Here is a 24,326-nt window from a genome sequence, read left to right on the forward strand (position 1 = left end):
CAAGTAACAATGAGGCTAGAGGGGTCATGCAGACAGCTTGGCTTCAATTACTATTTCTTGGCAATATTTGTTTCTTTCATGATATAAAATTGAAATGCAGTATAAAAATACATCTTTTCATAGGGTCTAATAGTGCCGAGTGCAATTTCAGTATTTTAATGCTATGGTATTTAAGCTTGAGGTACATTAAGAGTGCAAATTCTGCTGGAGGTTCTTCAGGATACCATGTTCAGGAGAACAGAGACTAATCTTTTCCTCTTGCTTCCCAAGAGAGGCTGCACTTTAAGCTAAACAGTTTTTCTTAATCTCTCCCATGAGCCATATTATCCAGAGGTGTTACTGATGCCCTGATTCCTCTTAGTGCAGGGATACCATAATTTACAAACGCTTCTTGAGTGCACCTTTTACATCCGAGAGACAGCTTCATCTTGTTTTTCATAGACATCTTGATTCTTTTTGACTTGTTTATTTTCTTCCTCATCGAGTTGGGCTTCAATTGCATTTGGATCAATATAGGTATAGAAATAAGCCATGACAGCAAAAATGATGCAAACTGCCAACAGCAAGGCAGCAAACAACACATACTCTGCCCACTGTAAAAAAAAAAGTATAATTTATCCATCAATATTAATTCCTAAAAAAAATTACATCATTTTACAAGAAATTAAGTTAATTCAGAATGTGAAGCTGAGCATACATAACAAGTATCATATGACTTAAAGGACTTAAGGGACTAAGTATTAGATGTCTATAATACATATTAAAGCAACTCAGAATTGAGGTCCTCTCAGCAGTTCTGTCTTCGTTGAAGAGACGAAAGTTCTGTGAATGCTGAAGAGTTCTACAATACCCTTTTCCTGGAGGCATGGGAATGAACCAGAAGACCGAAAAGGAAATTTGGCCTCTCCTTTTGGTCAGGTAATCTCATTTTAAACCAGCTGGCAGTCATCCTCCTTCCACTAGATCAGCAGTAAAAAATTTCTGCTGACCTCAAATCAGAGATCAAGACCAGGAATTCTGGTTTCAAAGTGCTACCTCCACCTGAAAAGCCTCAACAGCTCTGTTTCACGCTCTTTCTGGCTAATGTAGCTGAAACCAGGACTGCCAGACCTGTTTCAAAGACAGGCTCTTCCCTCTCTCAGGTACTCCTTTTGATTCATTAGGGAGTGCCACTAGTAGTCTGAGAAAGTCTTGTCCAAGCGCTCTTCACCAGGAGAACCACAGCTTTCATGCTCCAAAGAATGAGGTTTGAAACCAATGGAGCCAGAAGAAGGGATGTGGCAAGGCTGAGGTATGCAGGTGAAGGTTCATTAGCGGTGAACAGAATTTGGGTAGGTTTTAATCCCATTAGTCTAGAATCACAGCCTGGAAGTGCACAGCTTTTCGACACCATGAGAAGCAATTTATTGTAGAGATGCTAGAAACTGCTGCTTGCACATGAAGAAGCCTGACAGAGCAAGAGTTAAGAATGGCAAACAATAGATAAAAGAGGTAGAAACCTTTGTTGAGGAAGTATTTGTTAGATTTGTTTAAAGTTTCATGTGTACGTATACATACATACACATGTTGGGAAAGTGCTGGGGGGAAAAGTCCAACAGAAACTTCAGAAGAGGTTCCAGGAGACAAGTTACCACCCTGTTGTTACAGCCTTCAACACTAGTCTTAATCCAAATAGGTTATAAAGATTCATAATTCTGTTACTTACATACTCTAATGAGATTATTCAGTCAAGCACTAGTTCTGCAACCAACTAGTACCCTCTCGTAGCTAACACTAACCTCACGCAGTCTGATTATAAATGCAAGTCCACCATAATGCTGATGTTCAAAAGTAGTGGTTGAGGATTATCAGCCATAACTCCCCCCTGGATTAGAGCTGCTTTCTCATAGTGTAATGTAACAGCACACCGATTGCTCATGTGCTTACCTGCTCACTGAGTTTGGATGCTCCAGCCACAATAAGGACAATTATGTTACCGACAGCCACCGTCAGCAGCCATCCTGCCTGCAGCACTGCCTTCATATTAGATGGGGCCTATAGAAGCAAGACACTTAAGTTTTAGTCAAATACTGCCATCACTTATTTTCTGATGTTGCATTCTTTACGTTATAACACTGGTTCTCTGGGGGAGGAGGAGGATGTCTTTGTTTTTGTTTGTTGTTTGTTTTTTTTTTTAAATTAAAAATTGCTAGAGAACTAAAACAGGCCTGGAGAAGGCTATGAGGAGCAAGTGATTACTAGTACTAACTATAACACCTTTTACTTTGTACACACTGAGTAATTAACAGGCACATTTTACATCTCAGTCACACATGGTACCCATTAAATGAAGAAACTGAGTACATCATAGTCTAGCAAGGCACATCTTAAAATGCTCCCATGACTGCAGTTTATAGACTCAGAATTAAGGGAAGAAATACACAGAGCTAATAACAAACTGGACTTGGAAGACAAAGGAATTAAGGGGGTATAATTAAACTTCCGCTGAAGACTGCACAGAGGAAACTGGTGTGGAGATAAGGTGTCAGAACTTGTTCGTTTTGTATTTGAGGGCTCTCCAGTTTGCTTTTACAGCAGCAGTACAGTTCCACTTATTTTCAATGGAAAGTCACATGTGAGATGGAGGTTTGAGAACTGACAGTCAAGTCTTCAAATGACATAATTCAGCATAGCTTCATGGCAAACGCCAAATGCTAGTGAAACAGGGCCAGCTTGCACCAGCCTATAGTCCTGCTAGGGAGCTCTGAAGGACACAGTTGTTCAAAGATGCAACACAGAAATACCCCTTAAAAACAACAGATCACAGAAGATCTTCGTTTGTACCAGGATTCTTAACACAATGAGAGCTCTGAAGAGCAAAACCTACCTGTGAGTATGAAAACTCCAGCCCGGTGACAGAGAATACTACTTCTGCACATGTAAGAATAAAATACTGAGGGATCTGCCAAGCCATGTGGACTGTATTGGGCGGGATATCTTCAGAATATGTTACGTTAAGGGTTTCTGCAGTACACTGGAAATTAAAATAGCACATTAGGAACAATGATAGAGTGTACACTAAAGGCCCTCTAAGCCTTTCTATATCATCTCTATAATCATATACACACAAAGGTCTGGGTAAATACGATATATTGTATATCAAGCACTGCATATGTAGTTATAAAGTAGTAGTAATTTTACAGTAGGCTTCATGCAAATCCTTAGTGTCTAGTAGGGCTAAAGATTTAAGGCCATTAGCAATGAACATGAATTCTTGCATTATATCAATATCATACTCATCATTATTTTTTATAGTTAAGAATAGTTTTATGTTCTGTTTAACATACCAGAATTCTATCATCTGTACAATTAAGAGCAAGAGGGATAATTCTGCAAGTGTATTTTTAATTAAAGAAAATACTGACATGAACGGTAATTCTCTATTGTCCATCCAACAGCACTGACAACTCACCGTGTCAATTACAATTGTATAGGCACTGCCAAATCCTAATGCCTGCGAAGTAACTGAACAAGGGGTTGTATTTCCAATAACCATAATCATATCTTTTCTGAAAAAGAAAAAACACAATTCAGATCATAGGTATAGACAATTGTGTGTATTATATAATAGAGTTCTGTGCCCTTATCCCAAGGTCAAGTACGTCTTTATGTAGTTAGATTAGGGTAAAGGAAAACACTTACCTTCCTCCTGGAAAGAGTTTGTAACTACTGGCAGAAAGAGACATCAGCCTTCCAAAAGAAGTGTCACCCATAGTGACGTTGACAGTGTCAGGCAAATTGTTTATGAACCTTTAAAATGCAAGAGTGATGAAATACTAAACGAAATATGCCTAAGTCAAAGAACACAGGTTTTACTTTTAATTATATACTGGCAGCACAACAAGCATCAAATCTTCCCTTTTCATTTTTGTCAGTTAACATTTTGGAAAGAACTCAATCTTTTAGAGTGTGGCTAACGCAAAAAGCAAGCTAGACCCACACCAGCCCACTGCCTGCTTAGGAGAGTGTCAAAAGCAAGTTTCTAGTACAACCAGTAATAAATGCTTCTGCAAATAGAAGATGTAGTAGAAAAGCAGAGAAGTAGTAAGATATTCTTACCCAAGATTACAAAGGAGGTATAGACATGCAATCTGTGCTGGCTGTCTTCAAAAAAAGAAGATGGAGCGTCTTCGAATTTTAGCTAAATTATACCCAAAGTAGATGTGCAAGACAGCTTAGATGAATAGTGCCCCAGAAGTTCCCACATATTGAGCCAAGCATCCAGCAAGTGGAGAGTTCCTACAGCACAGAAACCTATGTTGAACAAGAAGAGTCCACCCAAGAGGAAAATTGAAGAGACAAGTCACACTACTGTCAAAATTTAAGAGCAAAACAAACTCTACCTGATGAGATTATTTCCTTCTTCTGGTTTTGATGTGACATTGTCCAACAGCTGGTGGAAGAGACCATTATCAAGATACTTCGTTGGCATCAGTGAATGGCTTAAATGTACACCATTACATAGCAGTGAGAATTAACGGAGGCTTCAGAGCAAGACTCCAGACCTTCCCTTTTAGGATCCTACTAGGATACATGTCTACTAGAGAATGCTGTGCGACCACACATTTAAGTCTTGATGAAAGGGTTGCTGTCAAGTTAAATACTGTTGGTGATTTGTTACTTTTTTTTTTTTAAAACAACAGCTTCTCCTCTCAGCTTCACACACTCCACACAGATAGCTGCAAAGACATTAATGTATATCTTGGAAATTAAGCAGACTTACCAATTCAGCAACAACGCCTGTCACAGTATTTTTAACTTCAAGAGTGTGACGGTTTTCCCCTGACAAAGTGATAACTTTAGTTGTAGTTTTATTTCCAGAAATTACGTTTAATGATTGCAACTGAGAAGTCTCAAATGTCATGTAGCTCGTCTACAAAGACAAAGAAATTGCTATGAATTTCCATGCAACTGCATATTTGTCTACATCTTTGAGGGAGTGTTATGGACTTCAGGGCGGGTCAGGATTTTACATGTGTGTTACTTCTGAAGTGCCAGAGATCATGAGCATCTCCTAACTTTAATTTTTGAAGGCACTAGTTTCATTTGATCATTATTTTTATTAATTTCTTTCGCTATACAAGCTTCAAAGTAACATGAGCTTCTCGCAAGCATTATAGAATAGCTGTTATATTTTCCTGCGTATTTCTTGCTCCAGATAAATCAGGCTTACCACCACCAAGTAAAATTCTGTTTAGCTACACAGGCAGGACTAGCATAAGTTAAGATGCAGCATTTTCTAAATAGAGATGCAAACACAAGCTGCATCTTTATGGTTTCAGCATAACAGGAGTGACTATTACCAGGACATGTTTTAAATATTCTAAATACATTTCGTCAGCATAAAGTACTTAAAGCATTAATAAACATGTTAATGTAGTGCCACAATAACCCTTTTGTTTTATAGGATTATTAAAAGTATTTTATAATGCAAAACATCTGGACTATAAGATGTCTACAGTAGGGAGTGGAGCATTTTACACCTTTCATTTTCAGGTATGCACCATGGTTATACCAATTCCACATCAGCATACAATTTGGGGCTTCATAGCTCAGTTTCCATGTAAGGCAAGTTTGGAGGAGGATAGAATAGGGTTTTCCCTCTTATACGGGAACAGGACTGCAGGCTATCAGAGAACACACTTCCTAACATCCATTATTAAAAATGTCCATCAGCTGCACCACATTTTGCTGTCAACAGGGCTATCAAGGTTGTGCTGTAGTAGAACCTGGAAAGGTTCTTTGACAGCAAAATCTGAAGCTTAATACACGTGACAGCCACAGAAAAAGCTTGCTGTTCAAGTAAGTGATCGCTTACAGTAATAGCAGTGACTTAGTAGAGCTGAATGTACTTTTATTGAAGGAAAGGGTGTTCTTGCTGTTAGGAAATGGCACCTTTTTAGCAAGAGTGAAATTTTCAATTAGTTCAAAATTACTATTAAGTTTCTTGAAAAACACACAAAAACCACAAAAAACTCTAGCCAAAACAAACCAGTACTACTTAGAATATTGAAATAGTTACCATTTCTTAATTCACTGTGTTTTCAGTGACAATTCAACAATACCAAAAAAAAAAATCTTTAAAATTAATAGAGGACAAAAAACTAGAAAAGAAACAATTTTGAACCATTAGTTAAGAACTACTTTGACTTTCTCCATTAGATTATTTGTTTTTACCTTGCTATTCCCCATCTCCACTTACTTACCGACTCCATAGACGTTACATTCACACTCTGAAGTTGAGGTTCAAACTGGACTGTCACACCCTCAGTACCTAGATTTATTATTTTGATTTGGGATTGCCCAGCTGCAGGGAAAACTGGAAGAGTTTTCTGCAGGACAGAAAAAAGTAAAAAAGAAATCACTGATTAACATGACTTAAGTCACATGGAAAAGGTGCTGTAACTACTGTGATCTTAATTGTCTCAAGATGAAGATTAGCATTTGCCTGATGATCTGTTACTGTCAGAGGGATGCAACTTTAATAATCAGTTTTGTTACTAGTCTCACAAGCTGCCTTACTGCTGCCTCAGGAAAGAAGTCTCTCATCCACAACAGTGCCTCCATGGCCAGATGTGATTCCTCTCCGACCACCTCCTGCAACATGCTGCCGCTACCAAGGCCACTCTGCAGTTCAAGGAATGGGCTTTTCCCCACATCCTGTGGCTGTCTGTGTTCCTGAGTTTCTTTGCATCATGTTCTAACTCATTCTCCCCCAGCGCTGATGCTGCTGGGCTGGATAGAAGTATTTATGGGCACAGCCTGCTGCAGTAGCCCAGAGAAACAGAACTTCTGGAGCCTCCACTTCCCACCACATCCAACAGTAAATAGCTTCTGCTCTTGCAGAGCATCAAGAGCTGCAAGAGTTCTGTCTATTTGAGTCTACCTCAACATTTCCTCCCTTCCCATACTTTTGTCCGCTCCAATCTCTTTAGGTACATCATACAACAAAAACACCCCCATCTTTACCTTTCTGCAGGAGACTCTTGTGCAACAGTCTGGGAAGTCACCAATTTTGATGGAGCTTCTGCCCAATGCCAGTATGTGTGTGTGCACAAGGCATTCAGGAAGACAGCCTGGGTGCATCTATACCAGCTGAAGGCCAGACCCTTTCCTTCCAACTTCAAGAGGCAGAGTTGAACATAAAGCTTGTTTTCCTGCTGGACCCAGGCATTAAGGAGAGAAGTCCTCATTCCTAACGAAAGCTATTTAAGAGCTGAGCATCTTGCCTTGCTAGTGCATGAAGACAGGCAGGCACCTCTGGATAGGTATTCAGATCTTGGGATGCAATGGATTACCTCCCAGAGGTGTTGCCGATGCCCCAGCTACAGGGGAAACATTTATCTGGTTCAGGCATGACACTTCCCTTTGGGGCAAGGAAAGTTGGGTGTGATGAATCCTGCCTTGAACAGGTACCATCTTTGCCCATGCTGCGGTGATGCTTCCCAGACTGTCACACCTCACCTCCAGTCTAAACATCAGAAGAGGTCAGAGATACAAAGCAACCCCTCGGTAGGCCGAACAAATCTCTGGTTTTCAGGTATTAGTCTCAGTTTAAAGATCTGAGGTTGTCTTTAATGTGTGATTTATGTTCATGGCAGATGAGATGTTTTCCAGGATGGTGTTCATAGCTAGTTAATTTTATTATGCCAATCACACTATTGCAATATACTTAAATATTTTCCCTCCCTCTACTTCTATGCTCATATACTTGGTTCTCAGTTTAGGAATCTTGTCTCATTTTCCCCTTAAACATACTTTATTCTGTATTAACAACTAATTATTAATGGCAAATACTTGCATGTGGCTGAACTTACGTCTATTTGCACTTGCACAAGGGCAGCAGCAACAAAAGCCAAAGATGCAAGGAACATACCAACAGTGATCTTCCTCAGGGGCCTAGTACAACGACAGAACACACATGTGAGTTTTAAAACAAATACTAATTCAAAGCTTCAGCTGTTTTCTTCCCACAGTGGGTAACTCAAATGGCCACAACTACCATGTTATCACCATTTGAAGGGCTGGTGGTGTTACTGACAGTGTTCTCCTAAGCTGGTTACCTCTCAAGTCATAGTTACACTGTCGGGAAATATATCTTTCCTGCAGCATCTTGATAACCTCTTACTCTGCATCTGCTGAGCTCAAACATTGACTGAACGTAATTATTAGGTTTCTGGAAAAGTCTGATCTGCATAAACCACCCCCCCCCTCAATCCAGTACAGTTGTTAGCTTTAAAACAACAAAAAGACAGGAAGTTAAGCCTTTTAAAAAAGGGTGGCAACTTGTGTTTATATTGTATGTTTAAATCAAAATAATATTGACTAAGAAAAGAAAGTCAGGGAAATATGTTGAAGTAGGAGACATCTACTGACATTCAGGTAGGCTCTAAGTGTAAGTTTAAGGTAGATATTTTATTTATGGCATCATTTGTCAGATGTAGAGTCTCCACAAATGAATGACAGTGTTTCCTGCACAGCACATGCCCCAATTTTTTGTAACTAGATGGAAAACCAGCATTGCATCTTAGCCCTATAAAAAGTGTTTTAAGAACTGTATTCTCTTCTGCCTCTCCAACTTGCAAGTGGTAGCCACTTCGTCACCAACATTAAAAATAATGTGCAATGCCCTTTGAAGCTACACCTAGAAGTGTCCAGTGAGCCAGACTGCTCACTGGGACTGAAGAGGAAACACATCTTGTCTCAGGTAGTTTTAAGCCCAAAACATGACACATGCTAAGGATGCATGTTGTATTTCTGTTTCTTAAACTCTGGGAAGGAGAGGGGGTAGACATGGGGGAAGCAGAAAACAGTAAACAGCATCTCTCCTGTAATCAAAAGATTTTGCCCTTAACTGGACAATATTGTTAATTTACTGTTAGAATCTCTTCTTCTATTCTGTTATGCATGTATATACCACTTGCAGTATTCTATATTTTTTTAATTTTCATTTCTTTAAAATATTAACCCCATTTTAAGTACTCTTTTCTCATTAGCTGAATGCTTGCTCTTGTTACATTAGGACTGAAAGAGCAGTTTAAAGAAACCACTAAAATGAGCCTCTTGAAGTCAGGTAAGTACATCAACTTACGTAAAATTGATCCTGCATTTCTTGATTAAAGGATAAACCACCGCATCTACAACTGGGACCATTATAACAATCAGGATTGGATTCACAGTCTGTTGAAGATGAACATAAGAGGGGGAAAAATTAAATGTTTTTCAAAATCCCTTTTTTAGTGAAGGGCAATTAAAAAGATATAATCTTTGGGAAGTACTTAGAATTAGCAGACAGAATATTACCATACCTGCATTTGGTCTGGTTGAATCTGAATAGATCCCTGTTGAAGAAAAAAAAAAAAAAACAACACAGGTTTAATGATTATGTCAACAAATAAAACTGATCTGAAAAGTAAATGTTCATTAAGAAAAAAAAAAGGAATGAAAAAGTAACCTACAAAATTCCCATCCATTGTTGTGGCTTGCAGTGTCCATCGTGACCCCTTAACAAAAGAAGAGAAAGTAAATCAATCTTCCACAGTTCCTCTTGAATTATTTTTGTAAGTAAAGTGTTGGGAAAGACATGCAAGACAATAAAAAATAAAGCTAGCTTGCTACAGGAGTATTCTTACTCTGCAGGGTAAACATTTGAACAAAGTGATCCTTGTGGCCCATTTCACTTTATTTACTAGCTCTGTGAACTAGAGAGAAGGAAATAATTTAGACGCAGCGATCAGATGGAGAGATGGCAGGGACATCCTGCGCAGAGCGCTGCTGTGTGCTGTGCACCGAAGCCACCTGAGTGCCTTTGTGTCACCTGCCTGAGCCCCAGCACCCCTGACGTGTCCATCCTTCCCTCCCACAGCCCAGCAGTGAGCAGCCAAGCCAGGGCTGGACCTGCCTTGAGCCCTCTCTGCCCAGAAAACCTGCCTATAGCTGGGTCAAGCGGGGCTGAAAGTCAGCCCGAGACAGGAACGCGCATCACTGCATCTGCGGCGAGAGCCTTTAACCACCTGTGATGTATGACCATCTGAGATATGAGTTATTACTTATGTAATGAATATTTAGTTCTGAATTTCATAGCAGAGTTTCCTGTTTGTAACAGGTCACACTGACAGTTACGGCTCACCAGTACCAGACTCAAGCACCACAAGCTAGGCAATCTGGACCAAACATCCTTCAGTCTGCCTTAGATAAAGCTTTCAGCCCCTGGCTCTCTCAGACTCTCTCTTCAATTCATACTTCAATACTTAACTATGAAAGCCTGCTTTCCTGAGTCCTGAGCGCTCAGTCCACCAAGTGAATAGGAATTATAGGCTTATACTTCTGCTTGAAGATGCGAGGCATTTATAACAAGTTTGAGTGATTACACAAACTGGCATCCAGGTCATTTCAGCCTTGATTCTCCAGAGCATTTACACTCGGACCCTGCATTTCATCTTACAACTGAGAGTGGAAGAAGCATTAGAACTAAGAAAGCTTTAAATTACTGTTTCATCCCGAGTCCTGGCTAGTATAAGATTTGGAGATGCCTCAGTCACTGAATCAGTCCTGGGCATGTCCAGATAACCGAGTTTCCCCTGGCTGCAGAACATCCTGTACTAACATGACTCAGTAACTACCCCTGTGCATTAAACCCAGGATAAAGAATGTGGAAATAATTATTTTCCACCCTCCCATAGGCACCTTTTATGTCTGGTGACCTCAGAGTACACAGAGTGACATGGTACAGCTCTAATTGCCAAGCCAAACAATTTCTACTTTACCTGCTGGTCAAAAAGTGCCCAGAACATCGGGAGAGGAATGTAAAGAAAAAGCACCTTCAACACCATCTTTGTCTGAGCAATCAGTCGTTTCTGCAGAAAATGAGAATTACACAAGAGGAATTACCAAAAAAGAAAAAAAAAAAAAAAAGGACAATTGCAGACTGCTATTCACAGCACAACGGGTAAAGACACATCATGTAATGTTTACCCACATCCTATACTTTGTATGTTGTGGGTGCTTCTGCTGACTTCTGTTAAAAAGCACAAGGCCTGCTTGTGGGCGTGGGAAGGTTAAAGGTGACATTGATATCAGAGGGACCTGTGCCTCTTGGCATCTATACCAATGGCAGCACGAAATTTAGCGCTTGGTGCTGTCTTATTTTTCTAGGAAGGAGGCATTTGAACAACAGGTGACTGAGGAGTACATTTCACACATGAAAAACACATATAGGCAAAAGGAAAATAAAGGGGACAGGCTAAGGTTTGTGCTGCTGTTGACAACAGGGCAAGGGACATGGTTGGGGACTGTGGGACACAAGGCTTTGAGAGTCATGGTAAGGAGCTTGTACTGAGGTCAGGGGATGCAGTGTTTATCCACTTCAGCTGAAATTCCTAAGCATAACTCTGCAGTTTGATCGTGAGACAAGTGTTAGGGCCCTGCACATTAACCATGACAATCAACACCATGCCCATTTTTCCCTTCTACAGTCATTAAACCAGCATATTTTTGTTTGAAACCAGTTTACTGAAAGAAACAAAAAGTTGACAAGGACAATGCTTGATATTTTACCAACTCAAAAACTAATAGGTGCTTGTATTTGTTCAATAAGGGAAACAGTCTTTTCTTCATCTCCCTTGAATTTCCCTGAGCAGCCTACGATCACACAGAGCATCAACTCACACAGCTCTGCTTTCTCCCACCAGAGCTGGGGTGATAACCTCCAGTCCCAGGGGAGCACTGAGGTTTGGCCAGACCGTTAGCTTCTAAATGATCGTGAGGCCAAAAACCATTTGGCCAGTGCTTGAGGCAATGGATCGGAGCAGACAGAAGAGAAGCGGAGGGTCAGGGGATGTCACAGCACAGGAGTGCTCGCGCAGTACTTACGTCATACTTCTCACTCGCCCAGTCTAGCCAGTGCTCTCTCTTGGGGAACTCCTTGCTGCGATGCCGAAACCTGTTTTTGATGGCAAACTGAGGAGAGACAGAATTTCATTTAATGGCGTTACAAATATTTATAAATGCTATAAGCTGTTTTGTCTTTAAAGATGACAGTCCTGCGTCTAGAGGGTGCTAAAGGTGACTTATTTCTGTTAACTGCACTAAGCGTGTAAGGGAATATTGCATTTAAGGTCTCACACTGCATATCCACCTGCGATTAGGTGAACCAAACAGCTCGACACGGTCTCTCTCACTGTGGGTTGCTGTTAGGAACTCGAAGACCTGCCTACTTCAGGCTTGCTTATGTACAACAGTAAATAGAAGAATGTCACATATACAGGCTTTCAGAGCTGAATGGCCGTACGTATACATTTCCACCTTGTAGTTATTCCTCACACCTTAACACTGAATATACAGTCCTGAAGCACTCCTAAGACTTTCCGCATGGAATAACATGCAAGGCTGAGCTGGGCCTTAGGGGCAGCACACTAACCAACAGCCAAAGTCACCTACAGAGGTTTGGTTTTGGCAGCACTTGGAAGACAAGCAATGCTCTGGACTGTAAGAAGCTGGCAGATCGACATGGAGAATGGAGAAGCCCATAAATGAAAAAAATCCCCTGGTCTCAAAGGTGAGGCACTGCAAAGTTGGACATGCCGTGCTATTCATGCAGTTTAGCTCCTTTCCTTGCAGGCTTGCACTGACATATAACCCCCCTGATCTCCCTAATACAGTGGAGATCAATATACCTCTGTGTTGTAAGTAACATTCTTCTAATAAGCAATAAGTTTTTGCTGATAAGATATACTAGTAGCTGTGCTCTTGACTCAGGTCAAGGCATGTTTCTCTCTTACTACAGAGCTGCATAAAGGTGCACAACTGAGGAAGGAATTAGTCCCAGAAGTCGGGATAAGCTTTTACACATCACTGACATCTTACTTTGTTTCCTTGGTGTATAATTCACATATAAACAAAGATATAGATAAATAAAAAGGGCAGTGTAAATCTGGAGGTGTTGGTAAGAAGACTTCTGTAAGGAAAAAAAGTAAAAAAAAATCTTCAGAAGCTTTTCTCATTATGACAGGTTTCTGATCTAGGCAAGTTTACAGAACAGTTTTAAAAATTGCTGCCAGGGTTTTTGGGAATACAAATAGCACTTACTCCAATGCATTTGGAAACTTGAACCATTATATTTCCTTGAGGTTGAACTTTCTTGTACATTCCGCTTCCAATTACGAACACAACTACAATACACAAACAGAAACAAAACACAACTCAGGATTGATTGAAGACGGTGGCAAATAATTTGGTACAGAAAGTAACAGTCAAGGAGTTACATCAGGGTGGAAATAAGCCTCCTAGGGAGGAATGAAATTACCTCTTGGCATGGTACCATACAGTAAAAGTCAAATTAATACCAGCAGATTGATTCTATTTAAGACAAAGGACTAAATCTGGAAAGTCCTAGGGTAAGTCTTTAGTGGGATGTTCTCTTAATTGAGGGGTGCTCAAAACAAGGACCACTTAGGACCTTGGCTCTGACCTTGCTGTACCAGATTAAGACAGCTTTACGGCCTCCTTTTCACAAGTCCAGGACTTTGAGCTCTCATCACACAGGGACACATGAGGCTTGGCCTGAACTGCAGGACTCACTGAGGTGTCCCCAGCTCCCATGCCTGGGCGCGATCCCCAGCCTCACCCTCCCATGTGTGGGGCAAAACCCCCTGCCAGCTGCTGTCCACCCTGGCTTGGGTGCATGGGCAAGATGGGGTCACCGGTAGCTGGAAGCCCACCCTGAGTGGGCTTATGGTCAGGACCACAAAGGACACCATGGTATGTACTGACACCCCCCAGCTTCTTGGTCTTTGTGCTGCAGCAGAAAGGCTCGGGGAGTGACCCATAGCGCAGCTAGTAAAGATGTAGGTGTTTGAGAAATACCAACACATCAGTATGGTGTTTCTCCAGCACAGGGACAATTACCTTATACAGTTCACTATCCTGAACTACCGATAGTTTCCAAAAACCACGTTTTCTCAGTTCTCACACTACATTCAGAAGATCTTATTTATACCTCCCAGTAGTTCAAGAAACATAGACAATAAATTACATAATGTATGGAAATCAATGATATATTTGTGCCTCTCCCCAGCCCTATCAGTCTCTCCTGGTAAACTGGTCTCTTCTGTAAGAGAGAGTGCTTCAGGTTAATCCCCCCCACCCCCAAGAAAAAAGTTTTAGTCAAGTATTGCAGAAACAATCAGATATTGGTAGAGATTGATACCTGGATATTTTTATGCTTTTCTCATTATTCTGAGATCATTGTCATCTAATCATGTCTATAACTGAAGCAGCAAGATGGAAACAGTTCCACTTACCCAAGGAGACCGCCATGAGGGCGGCAGGAACTCCAAAAGCTAGTGGGTAACACCGCTGTTTGCTGTGAATGCCACACTCCTGAGCTGAAGTACAAAGTCACATTAGATAGAAGTCTCAGTCAGCCCTGCCAGTATTTTACGTAGGGTTTCTGTTCTTTGCATTCATTGTTAACTCAGGTGGAACAAAAATCTCTGCTGATGGTATTGACAGAGTGGATGATCAGTATCCAACTTCTCTCATTACTGAAAAGAGGAATTATGTATCACAAAAAAGAAAAAAAAAAAAAATCACAGAAAGGCTGAGGTTGGAAGGGACCTCTGGAGATCATCTGGTCCAACCTCCCTGCTCAAGCTGGGCCACCCAGAGATGGTTGCCCAGGACCATGTCCAGACGGCTTGTGAATACCTCCAGGGATGGAGACTCCACAACCTCCCTGGGCAACCTGTGCCAGCGCTCGGTCACCCTCACAGTGACAAAGCCTTTCCTGATGTTCAGAGGGAACCTCCCGTGTTTCAGTTTGTGCCCGTGGCCTCTGGTCCTGGCACTGGGCACCAGTGAGCAGAGCCTGGCTCTGTCCTCTCTGCGCCCTCCCTTCAGGTATTTGTAGACATGGATGAGATCCCCCCGAGCCTTCTCTTCTCCAGGCTCAACAGTCCCAGCTCTCTCAGCCTCTCCTCGTAGGAGATTTATGTTTAGTTTTACACTGAGAAATGAAGAATCCTACTAGAATGGTCAAATGCATGTTCTTGGTGAAAAAGAAAATAGATTACAAAAGTTTTGAGACAAGTTCATAAACAAAGATGTAAATAACATAAGTGTAGCTTGTGGAAAAAATTCTCAATCACCACACTCCCCCTCATCCAGCATGGTCAGTGATTTGACTTCATGAACTTCATGTATACATCCTGAAATGGTGCTCAGAGTGTGGACATAACTACTAACAGGGCAAAGTAAAAGACTAAACAAAATTATTACTCGTTTCACCATACTGCTTCCAACAGAAGAATTAGAGAGTTTGATTTGAAAAAAAAATTAGCTTGCAGCTAATTGATGTCTTGATTTAGTTGTACTAGTCTTTTGGTTAAACCTTAAACATAATGGTATCACTTTCCTCAGCTGAATTTGTCTGGTTTTCCAAGGTAGTTTTCACCCTGTATCAGCATGTGTTGTGCCTTATGCGTATCTCCTTCCAGTTTGGAAAAGGATAGAATTTGCATTAAGGAAAAATCTCAAATGCTTCTACACAGTCTGTTCCAGTCAAGAAATCCAGAGGCCAGAATTTCAGTCCAGTGCTTTAGGGTTGTTCCAGAAATCACTTTTTTTTTTTTGAGAAAAACCAGCTTTCCTCAGACTGCTGCCAAGCACATCCATACAGCACCATCTGTGTAAGCTTGCCACGAAAATCCATATGCATATGGATCAGCAAATTGTTTGCTTTTTGTTTAGGGTGATGCTATTTGTTATAGCAGAAGAGAAAATAACTTTCTCCTTTAATGATATGAAAAACATGATTTACTTTGTCACATGGATAAATGTGTTCCCATGTGCACAGATGTTTCTGTACTTTCCATGGGCACACTTTAGAATAGTCTCTGCTTCCAGAGTGGAGGGCTCTCTCCCTGCTTCCCTTCCCAGCAAACAGTACCACTCTTTCTTGTGTGATGGTTTTAAAGGCATTGGAAGAGGCACCACATTTGTACTTCCAAGGAATTAAAACATGCATTAGGCATACAAGTTGATGGTTTCAGCATGTCTCTTCAGATCTAGTACTTCTGATCCTAATCGTAGAATCATAGAATGGTTTGGGTTGGAAGGGACCTTAAAGACCATCTCGTTCCAACCCCCCTGCCATGGGCGGGGACACCTTCCACCAGACCAGGTTGCTCAAAGCCCCATCCCACCCGGCCTTGAACACTTCCAGGGATGGGGCAGCCACAGTTTCTCTGGGCAACCTCTGCCACTGCCTCACCATCTTCATGGTGAAGAATTTCTTCCTCTTATCTCATCTAAATCTTCCCTCTTCCAGTTCAAAGCCATTGCCCCTTGTCCTATCACTACACACGCTTGTAAAAAGTCAATTCAGATCTCAGACTGGCTAGTTTTTGACAGTACCTCACCTGTGACAAATTGGATCACTGTTCATGAAAACTTGAAGACTCTTTGCCAGATAACTCCACAAGGTGCCAAAGAACAGATCATTCGTTTAAACCTAACGGGACTGCAATCCAACACTCATCCTTTACTGATGTTTAACTATTTTATACACAAATGTGTGGCCTTACCTCTGAGAATTGGGGTGACTATAGTAGATAGGAGACTTCCAGCATTAATGGACAAATAAAAGATAGAGAAGAATCTAGTTCTTTGTTTTTCCTACAGTAAAAACAAAAAGATGTTTAGAGAGGCTTAACCAGAACTGCACTGATCAGCCTAGATTGACCAATCAGCAGCTCTGTTTACACAGTTGAAGACATAGTTATCTAGCTCCTTCTTCAGCTACTCAGGAAACACTACAGCAATGCACGTGTCTAAATATGTATATTATTAGAGTATTATAATAGTCAAACACTAGTAAGAATACCTGTATGACTGGAAATCTGAAAGACATTGTTACCTGATCATCCTTAAACTGATCTCCACCAAACGCTGACACACAAGGCTTGATCCCACCAGTACCAAGTGCAATGAGGATCAAGCCAATCATGGACAGAGCACTGGAACAAAGTAAAAAAGAGAAAAGGGGGAAAAAAATAAAATCACTTTGCGTTCTTAAAGCGTACGTAAAAGACTGATTGCAAGACAATTGAAATTCAAGTAGCATAGATTTAAGGCATAAGTTGTCCCACCCCTCATCAACCTGAAAGAAAAACCATGTACAAGGCAACTCACACGTGCACTGGTACATTATCAGGAGAGCCATCCCGGTTGTGATCCGTCAGGTCATTTATGGAGCTCACAGACATGATTGCCTGCCCAATCGTATAGACGATGGACAGGGAGACAATGGTCCTGTTATAAAGAGAGATTAATTTTCAGATGTGCGAACACACATACACATAACGCAGACTTTTTCTCGTTTCAAAGATGCTTAGTAAAGAAGCATAATTAACAGATACGACAAGTTATGGACTCACCTTATCACAAGGTACTGTAAAAATCTGTCCACATACCTCTGTTGCAATATTTCTACTCTGTTTATTTTTTAATTATTATTTTAGCCAGCCTTGTTTAATTAAGCAAGGCAAGATGACAAAGGAGTTCTGTAGATATCACCAGGTCATGGGACATATCTGAATATCTTCAGTGGTTGCCTTTTTAATAACCAGATCCAGAATGCCACTATCATATTTCGTATATGGTGAAGCTCAAATGGACTACTCTACAACACTGATGAATGCAATTTATACTGATTTTAATACTGTTTAAACATTCTCTATGTTCTTTTATATTTTAGCTGCAAGGCATAAAAAAAAAAAAAACGTAAAAAAAATCTACTGTAAACATGGGAAAAGCCTTTCAGCCTGACTTTCCTCTGCCAGGAGGTACCAAAGAAGGTAATATGACAGAATCACCAGCCCCCATCCCACACCTTTAGGGTCCATTCCTCTTTCTTGTACGTAAGAACATACTCCATTTAACTTTGTTGGAGCTGAAGTACATGACTATAGTTTAATCCACATTCATCCACTTCCTTGACTGGGGTTTGTTCAATAGGCACAGACCCAGGTCTCCAGTTTGGAGGAAAAGCAGGAGAAATAGGATGCAATTATGTGAAATTATTTACAACTCTAGTTTCAGGAGAAGCAGTCTCAAACCCAGTGCAGCCCATGACAATGAAGGGCAAGGCTCAATGACCTAGGACAATCCAAGTCTATTTGACAAACTCAAGAGATCCTTGCAACAAGCTCGGAGTACCCCGATAGAAGAGGGACAGAGGAAGCATCACTCACACCATTGACCAAGTTCTTCTCGCTTTAGAAGAAGGTTTCTGACTTAAAAATGCTTTTCCCTGTAGTAGGGTAAAAATCTATACCAAGTGGGGCAAGAGTGAATCTGCTATTACGTGGTATTTAGTAGATAAATTAGAATTTTGGGGTGTGGGGTTGGTTTTTTTTGTTTGGTTTGGTTTTTTAAATAGCACTTCCATATAGTTACTTTAGTTGCTTAAGAACTTGGGAGAAAATTTCCAATTGAAGTTAAACGTGAGTTGACCAGGAAAGAAACTTCTGGTTTCTATTTGTGAGGCTCATAAGTATGCTGTGAAGACACCACTTACATAATTGGCACTGCATACATGGTACCCAATTAAAAAAACAATTGTTATTTCTGTACTATTTTCCCCAAGAACTTCACATCTAACAATATGCGGGCAGGTGCCAGGCACGCTCCTTGGTAGACATTGCACAAAGTACATGGACTGTGGAATCACAGAATTATTTAGGTTGGAAAGGACCTTTAAGATCATCGAGTCCAACTGTACAGCTAGCATAGCCAAGCCCACCACTAAACCATGTCCCTAAGCACCACGTCTTTTAAATGCCTCCAGGGATTGGGACTCAACCTCTTCCCTAGGCAGCCTGTTCCAATGTTTGACAACCTTTTCGGTGAAGAATTTCTTCCTAATACCCAGTCTAAACTTACCCTGTTGCAACTTGAGGCCATTTCCTCTTGTCCTGTCGCTAGTTACTGGGGAGAAGAGACCAACCCCCAACTTTGCTACACCCTTCTTTCAGGTCGTTGTAGAGAGCGATCAGGTCTCCCCTCAGCCTCCTCTTCTCCAGACCAAACCCTCCCAGCTCCCTCAGCCGCTCCCCATCAGACTTGTGCTCCAGACCCTTCCCCACCTCCGTTGCCCTTCTCTGGACTCGCTCCAGCACCTCAAGGTCTTTCTTGGAGTGCGAGGCCCAGAACTGAACACAGCACTCGAGGTATGGCCTCACCAGTGCCCAGTACAGGGGGACAATCACTGCCCTGGTCCTGCTGGCCACACTATTGCTGATACAAAGCTATGAGTCTTTCCTGTAAGAGTGCTTAACAGTGCTTGGGTAACCTCCTCTTCCTCTTGTCATCAGATTTTTTTTAATAAATTATTAAGCATGGCACCTTGCTGTATTTTAGGACATCTATACATTAAACCCATGCTTTTTCCAAAAGCATGCTTTTTTTTCTTGTCAAGCTTAAAGTTCAGGTTTTAAGACCTGAGCCATCCTATCGAGCTCCTGTTAAGGGTCTGGTGGCCAGGGGCTTGCAGCTGTGGCACTGGGATACACAAGTACTAGAGAAGGAGTGCAAGGTCAGTAAAGCTTCATCTTGATAAAACAGGTAAAAGCCAAAGTAGATTTGAAAAAAAATTTTTAAAAAATCGTACCGTCTAGACAAGTGAGCATACAATATATTTTGGCTGCAATCTGCAAGATATCCAGGTACTTGCAATGAGTTCACACTGATCAGACCAGCTCCAGAGAGCACACTTGACAGCGGTTGCAGCCCTGGGCTCCCAGAGGCTGTCAGAGCAGATGGTGATGGTGGAACCTTCAGCCAACTGACTGCACGACCAGCTTCATCTCTAATCTCTGAGAGACCTTTGACAAGTCAGCTAATATTCCTGACTCATACCCCTCCATAAAAATCTTTATTGTGCTTTTTTTCAGGTAAAGTAAACACTATTAGAATCATGACATTGGTAAAGGAGAGTGTAGATCAGGCTGTTGGAAATAATTTGGTTACATTTCAAAGCACTTCATTCAGCGGTACTTTTCTGAGCAACTAGCACACAGGTAAAAACCCAGAATTCATCATTTAAAGAAAGAGTTGCAACTCGGTAAAACCTCCCACTGAGCTGTCAAGTCAATATTGAAATGACAGAATATTTTAGAATATATTCTAAGTCCCAGTTAATACCAGATAACACAGTATTTCACCATTTCATTGGCCACCTGCAGTAAGTGAAGAGGCAGTCCAACGTAATTATAACCTCCAGTATCTATTTTCACAGCTTGGTGAACACTTTCCTTAGTTTAGCTTACATTTGGTCCAGATGAAAGGAAAAACATACAGCATGCTTGGAGAGCAAGCTACTACCCTTAACTGATTAGCAGAACTGTAACGTTTGTTAACTCACAGTGCAGTTTCTGGCCTGAACTAAATCAATTAAAACTTCAAGCTTTGGGGAAAAAAAAAGAAGAAAAGAACCCACAAACAATCCTGGAGCAGCCAACACCAGCTCTGAAGCTGTTGTTCTGAGCTCCTGCTTTAGGTGATGGTTTAAGTAACACTGATCTCAGGTGAGCTTTCATGATTTTTGGTTGTTTTCTGAGGAAGCACTCACTTAAACTTTCCCAGCCAAGAGTCCGCAATGAGCGCTCCAAGGATCGGTGTCAAGTAGCACAGAGCAACAAACGTGTGGTAGATGGCTGTAGATAAGTTGTCATCCCACTGCAGGAAATATTTGAAATACAAAACGAGCACCGCTGTAGGAAGAACAACAAAACAACAGTTTACAAACCAAAGTCGAGGCTGGGTAAGTAACGCTCAGCATGAGGAGGCACAGGACATGGGACATACCTCGCATGCCATAGTAGGAGAACCGCTCGCAGAACTCATTGATGACGATGAAGAAGATGCTCAAGGGGTAGCCAAAGCAGCTTGGCTGGGGGCAAGAGACAGACAGCGTGAGCTCAGAGCTGTGCGACACAGATTAACATCGCTCACCGCAACCCACCGCTTGAGCAAGCTCAATACAGACTTGCCAGGAGAGGGTGGGTACTCGGTGGTTAGGAGGCTACACGAGCTTCTGTGGAAAAACACTGGTTTACCTGAACCAAGAGACAATTCTCACTTTCCCCTCTTGGTCCCCAGAGCTCTACAGACTTCTCGTCTGCCCTTTGCAAGAGATCGTTAGCAATGCTCTATTTGACCTTCAAGTGTTGCGCTGTACACATTTGAAGTCTTCAGCATCTAACCCGTAGAGCAATCTTAATCAGTATCCAAAAATATGCAAAAAGCCAATGTTTTTGGAAAAAAAAAAAAATTCAAAACCCAAACCCAACAAAACCCCACTATGCTAAGCCACCCACAGCACCTGGGGCTATTTTTAAATACCTCCAGTTGAGACAAATAAACATTTTATTCAAAGAAATCTCTCAGAAAAGCTCTCCATCCTTACAAATACTCTGCTTGATGAAGAATCCTTCATTTCCTCAGACTTGCTGATAGAATTGCCATTACTCCTAGCCTAAAATTGCATGGCGTTAACTGCCAGATTTACTGAGCCTTCACCTGCTATGATAGGCATCTCCACGGTCACCACCGTGCAGCTTGTGACACGGCTTTTGCCATTGAGAAAAAGGGAAAAAACCATACATCAGGTACAAATCTGGCATAATCAATAGAATTGGAAGTTTAACTTCCGATCACCTACTTTTCTTAGTGGATGAATACATATAATTTCTATCAAAATTACTAGGAATGCAAGCTGAACACAATCCTCCTTTTTAACTTTAAGGCATTTAATTCTGCAAGTTGCAAAAAATCAGATTTTTAATAAACCTCAGAACATCCAAGAAGTAAAACAGTTGTGAAACTTAAGAAGCATGGAAGAGAAAAAAAAAAAAGGCATTGCTTGTCTTCATCTTGTGAGGGTTTAGGAACCAAACCAATCTATGTTCCATGTGAAACAGAAAAATGTTAACTTTGTAGATCAAGAGAAAAGAAACCTCACATGGGAAAATCCTGCCTGACAGGAGTAAATCAGAGAGCCCATGTCTCCAGCAAAGCCTCTGGCCAGAGCCTTAATGAACAACACAACACTTTGAGACTTGTGTGCTACAGCAAGCTTTCTGTGAATACCACAAGAGGAATGAAAAGAGGAGAGAGTGGCAAGAGTATTGCTGACTTAGTCTGACTCAGTCACGAGGATGTCCAAGCAGCCTGAACAGCATCGATCTTTGTTATCGGCTGAACCAAGCATATAGTGCACATCTTACCCGCGGTTTGATAAGCAGCCCTCACTGGAAGAATTTGACTTCAGCTGAGGTGAGTGCCAGGTGGGACTCACCTAGCTTTAGAGCAACCAAAATTAGAGTCCTAGGTAGAAACTGGTAACTCCTGATTTATCGCATCCTCTGCAGGCAGAAAGAGGTGTCTCCAAAGGAAGACCATCAACATGTATCCCAAAATTAGATAAAAGTCACGTGAAGGTGACTATTTGCCCTCTGCTGAAGATAGCAGGAGCTCTAGATGACCAGCCCCAACTTGGACACAACTTTTGGTGGGCTGGAGTTCATACAGAAGAATTCTACCCAGCCCTGTCCGTGCACCATCCCCTAAGCCATGCAAATGTTCAATACTCCCAAGGAGACGGATGGAGAGCCACACCGTGAAGGTTTGGCTCAGCACCCATTAGATATACCCGAAAGGTTTTGATTTCAGCAGTTGTTGGGTTAGGCCCTAAACCAGTAACCCACACTGCATGACTGGTTTCTGCCAGTGTAACTGGGTATAACCCAGTGGAGGAGGAGAGGATGTACCCCCCCCATCTGGAGCAGAGCAAAGCCTTCCTCATGCCTGGCCTGCCTACAGAGAAAAAGGGACAGGGCAGTCCTGGCCCAGGGGCTGGTGGGACCCATCCCCACCAGAAATTCACAAAACCTCACAAAAAAGTCTTCTTGACCTTCTTGGGGTTCTCACAAACCTCCCCAGTGTTACGCCATCACACTACCCAACAGCTTATTGTTTAAGAGGGTGATCTGGGGAGGTAACAAGCTTCCACCAAGGCTGGGTTTCTGTTTTAAGCCACTAGCACTTATGTGCCCAGCAGAGATGTCCTGTATCCACCTGCCAGCATAGCCACCACTGGTGGGTTTTTACCGGCTGTCCCTGAACTGGCATAGATCTGCCCATCGCAGCTGGGGCTCAGCGTGAACAGGGGCACGCAGGAGAAAGCTACAGGGTCTTTCCCAAGGTAACAGACCTTCTTCTGTTTTTCGAAGATGCTACAAGCAAGGAGAGAACATGCAGTCGTGCCTTGATAATATGTGACCTATGCTGTCATCTTAAACCTCTGTTGCATTATCTACGTGCACACGCAGACATTTACCAAAACATTTTCTTGTGATCCTCGTTGGCCAGGATGCACTGGATCCACCACTGAAGAGGTAACCTGAAGGTCATGTTTTATAACGCTCTCTGTAACCTTCCCGTGCCCTGGGGAATGCCCAACACCACCCTACTGCACAGCTTTGACTTTGGCTGCTGAGGAAGCTACTAAGCGTGAAAAAGATACGGGGAAAGTCTGCAGAGTAAAACCTTGCGAGATAAGAAAAGCAAAGGCAGAGATAGCGTTCTGAGACGGGTGTCATTAACAGTTCAAAGATTCAAGAGGAAGAACTAACACCAAAAGATAAAAAAGTCTGAAGGGAGAGTCGGTGGATGGTGACAACTCAGCCACATGAGGAATGGGCTCTGGGGACCCTTCTCCTGACCGGTGTCTGCTCAGTCAGCAAAGGCTCTTCAGGCGTTTTATCAGGGCGGTGAGCACACTAAGGCTTAGTTGAGATTTAAGAAGCTACCAGTCTGCTTTACGTGTGATGGCCAATAACTCATTATTTTATACTTTTAAGTATGTTTATAGGATGACTTTTTTGTGCACCGCTAAAGTTACCTAAACAGCATAACCCAAAGAGAGAGTATAGCAACTTTTTATTAGATAAAACAATACTTACCGACTGGCCTTTACTCTTAGTTTTTGCAGCTGTGGAGAAAAAAAAAAGGCACAAGTTAATGGAAATTACTGAATAACATTCCTTTGAAACCACTGGAAGACATGGGAAAAGTTCAGCTCGAAACAAATAACAAAACACAAACACAGTATTGTTCAGGATGAGTAAATTTTCAGTTTGTTAAAGGGGGAAGTTCCATGGTGCAAGAAGGTTATTAGGAAAAACTTCACTTGATAGCCTCATGCTTTTCAGGCTATGCGTAGCCTC

The 24,326-nt window shown here is 41.7% G+C and overlaps 1 protein-coding gene across 1 annotated transcript in view; it reads right to left on the reverse strand.

The window, feature by feature from the left end:
• Positions 1-404: 404 nt before the first annotated feature.
• SLC15A1 (solute carrier family 15 (oligopeptide transporter), member 1) overlaps positions 405-24,326 on the reverse strand; it is a 24,956-nt gene continuing 1,034 nt past the window's right edge. The window contains exons 3-24 of the mRNA XM_009709907.1: positions 24,054-24,091; positions 20,905-20,989; positions 20,669-20,810; positions 17,230-17,349; positions 16,955-17,054; positions 16,623-16,713; positions 14,340-14,423; positions 13,126-13,208; positions 11,911-11,997; positions 10,806-10,895; positions 9,498-9,542; positions 9,348-9,380; positions 9,131-9,219; positions 7,857-7,938; positions 6,246-6,371; positions 4,763-4,912; positions 4,383-4,432; positions 3,682-3,789; positions 3,452-3,548; positions 2,867-3,013; positions 1,927-2,034; positions 405-593 (exon numbers count right to left, since the gene is read on the reverse strand). Of these exons, the coding sequence (XP_009708209.1) occupies positions 405-593; positions 1,927-2,034; positions 2,867-3,013; positions 3,452-3,548; positions 3,682-3,789; positions 4,383-4,432; positions 4,763-4,912; positions 6,246-6,371; positions 7,857-7,938; positions 9,131-9,219; positions 9,348-9,380; positions 9,498-9,542; positions 10,806-10,895; positions 11,911-11,997; positions 13,126-13,208; positions 14,340-14,423; positions 16,623-16,713; positions 16,955-17,054; positions 17,230-17,349; positions 20,669-20,810; positions 20,905-20,989; positions 24,054-24,091 (2,144 nt within the window). The remainder of the gene's footprint in view (positions 594-1,926; positions 2,035-2,866; positions 3,014-3,451; positions 3,549-3,681; positions 3,790-4,382; positions 4,433-4,762; positions 4,913-6,245; positions 6,372-7,856; positions 7,939-9,130; positions 9,220-9,347; positions 9,381-9,497; positions 9,543-10,805; positions 10,896-11,910; positions 11,998-13,125; positions 13,209-14,339; positions 14,424-16,622; positions 16,714-16,954; positions 17,055-17,229; positions 17,350-20,668; positions 20,811-20,904; positions 20,990-24,053; positions 24,092-24,326) is intronic.

The sequence above is a fragment of the Cariama cristata genome, unplaced genomic scaffold, assembly GCF_000690535.1.
Source record: "Cariama cristata isolate BGI_N322 unplaced genomic scaffold, ASM69053v1 scaffold19941, whole genome shotgun sequence".
In the NCBI taxonomy this organism is placed as follows: Eukaryota; Metazoa; Chordata; class Aves; order Cariamiformes; family Cariamidae; genus Cariama; species Cariama cristata.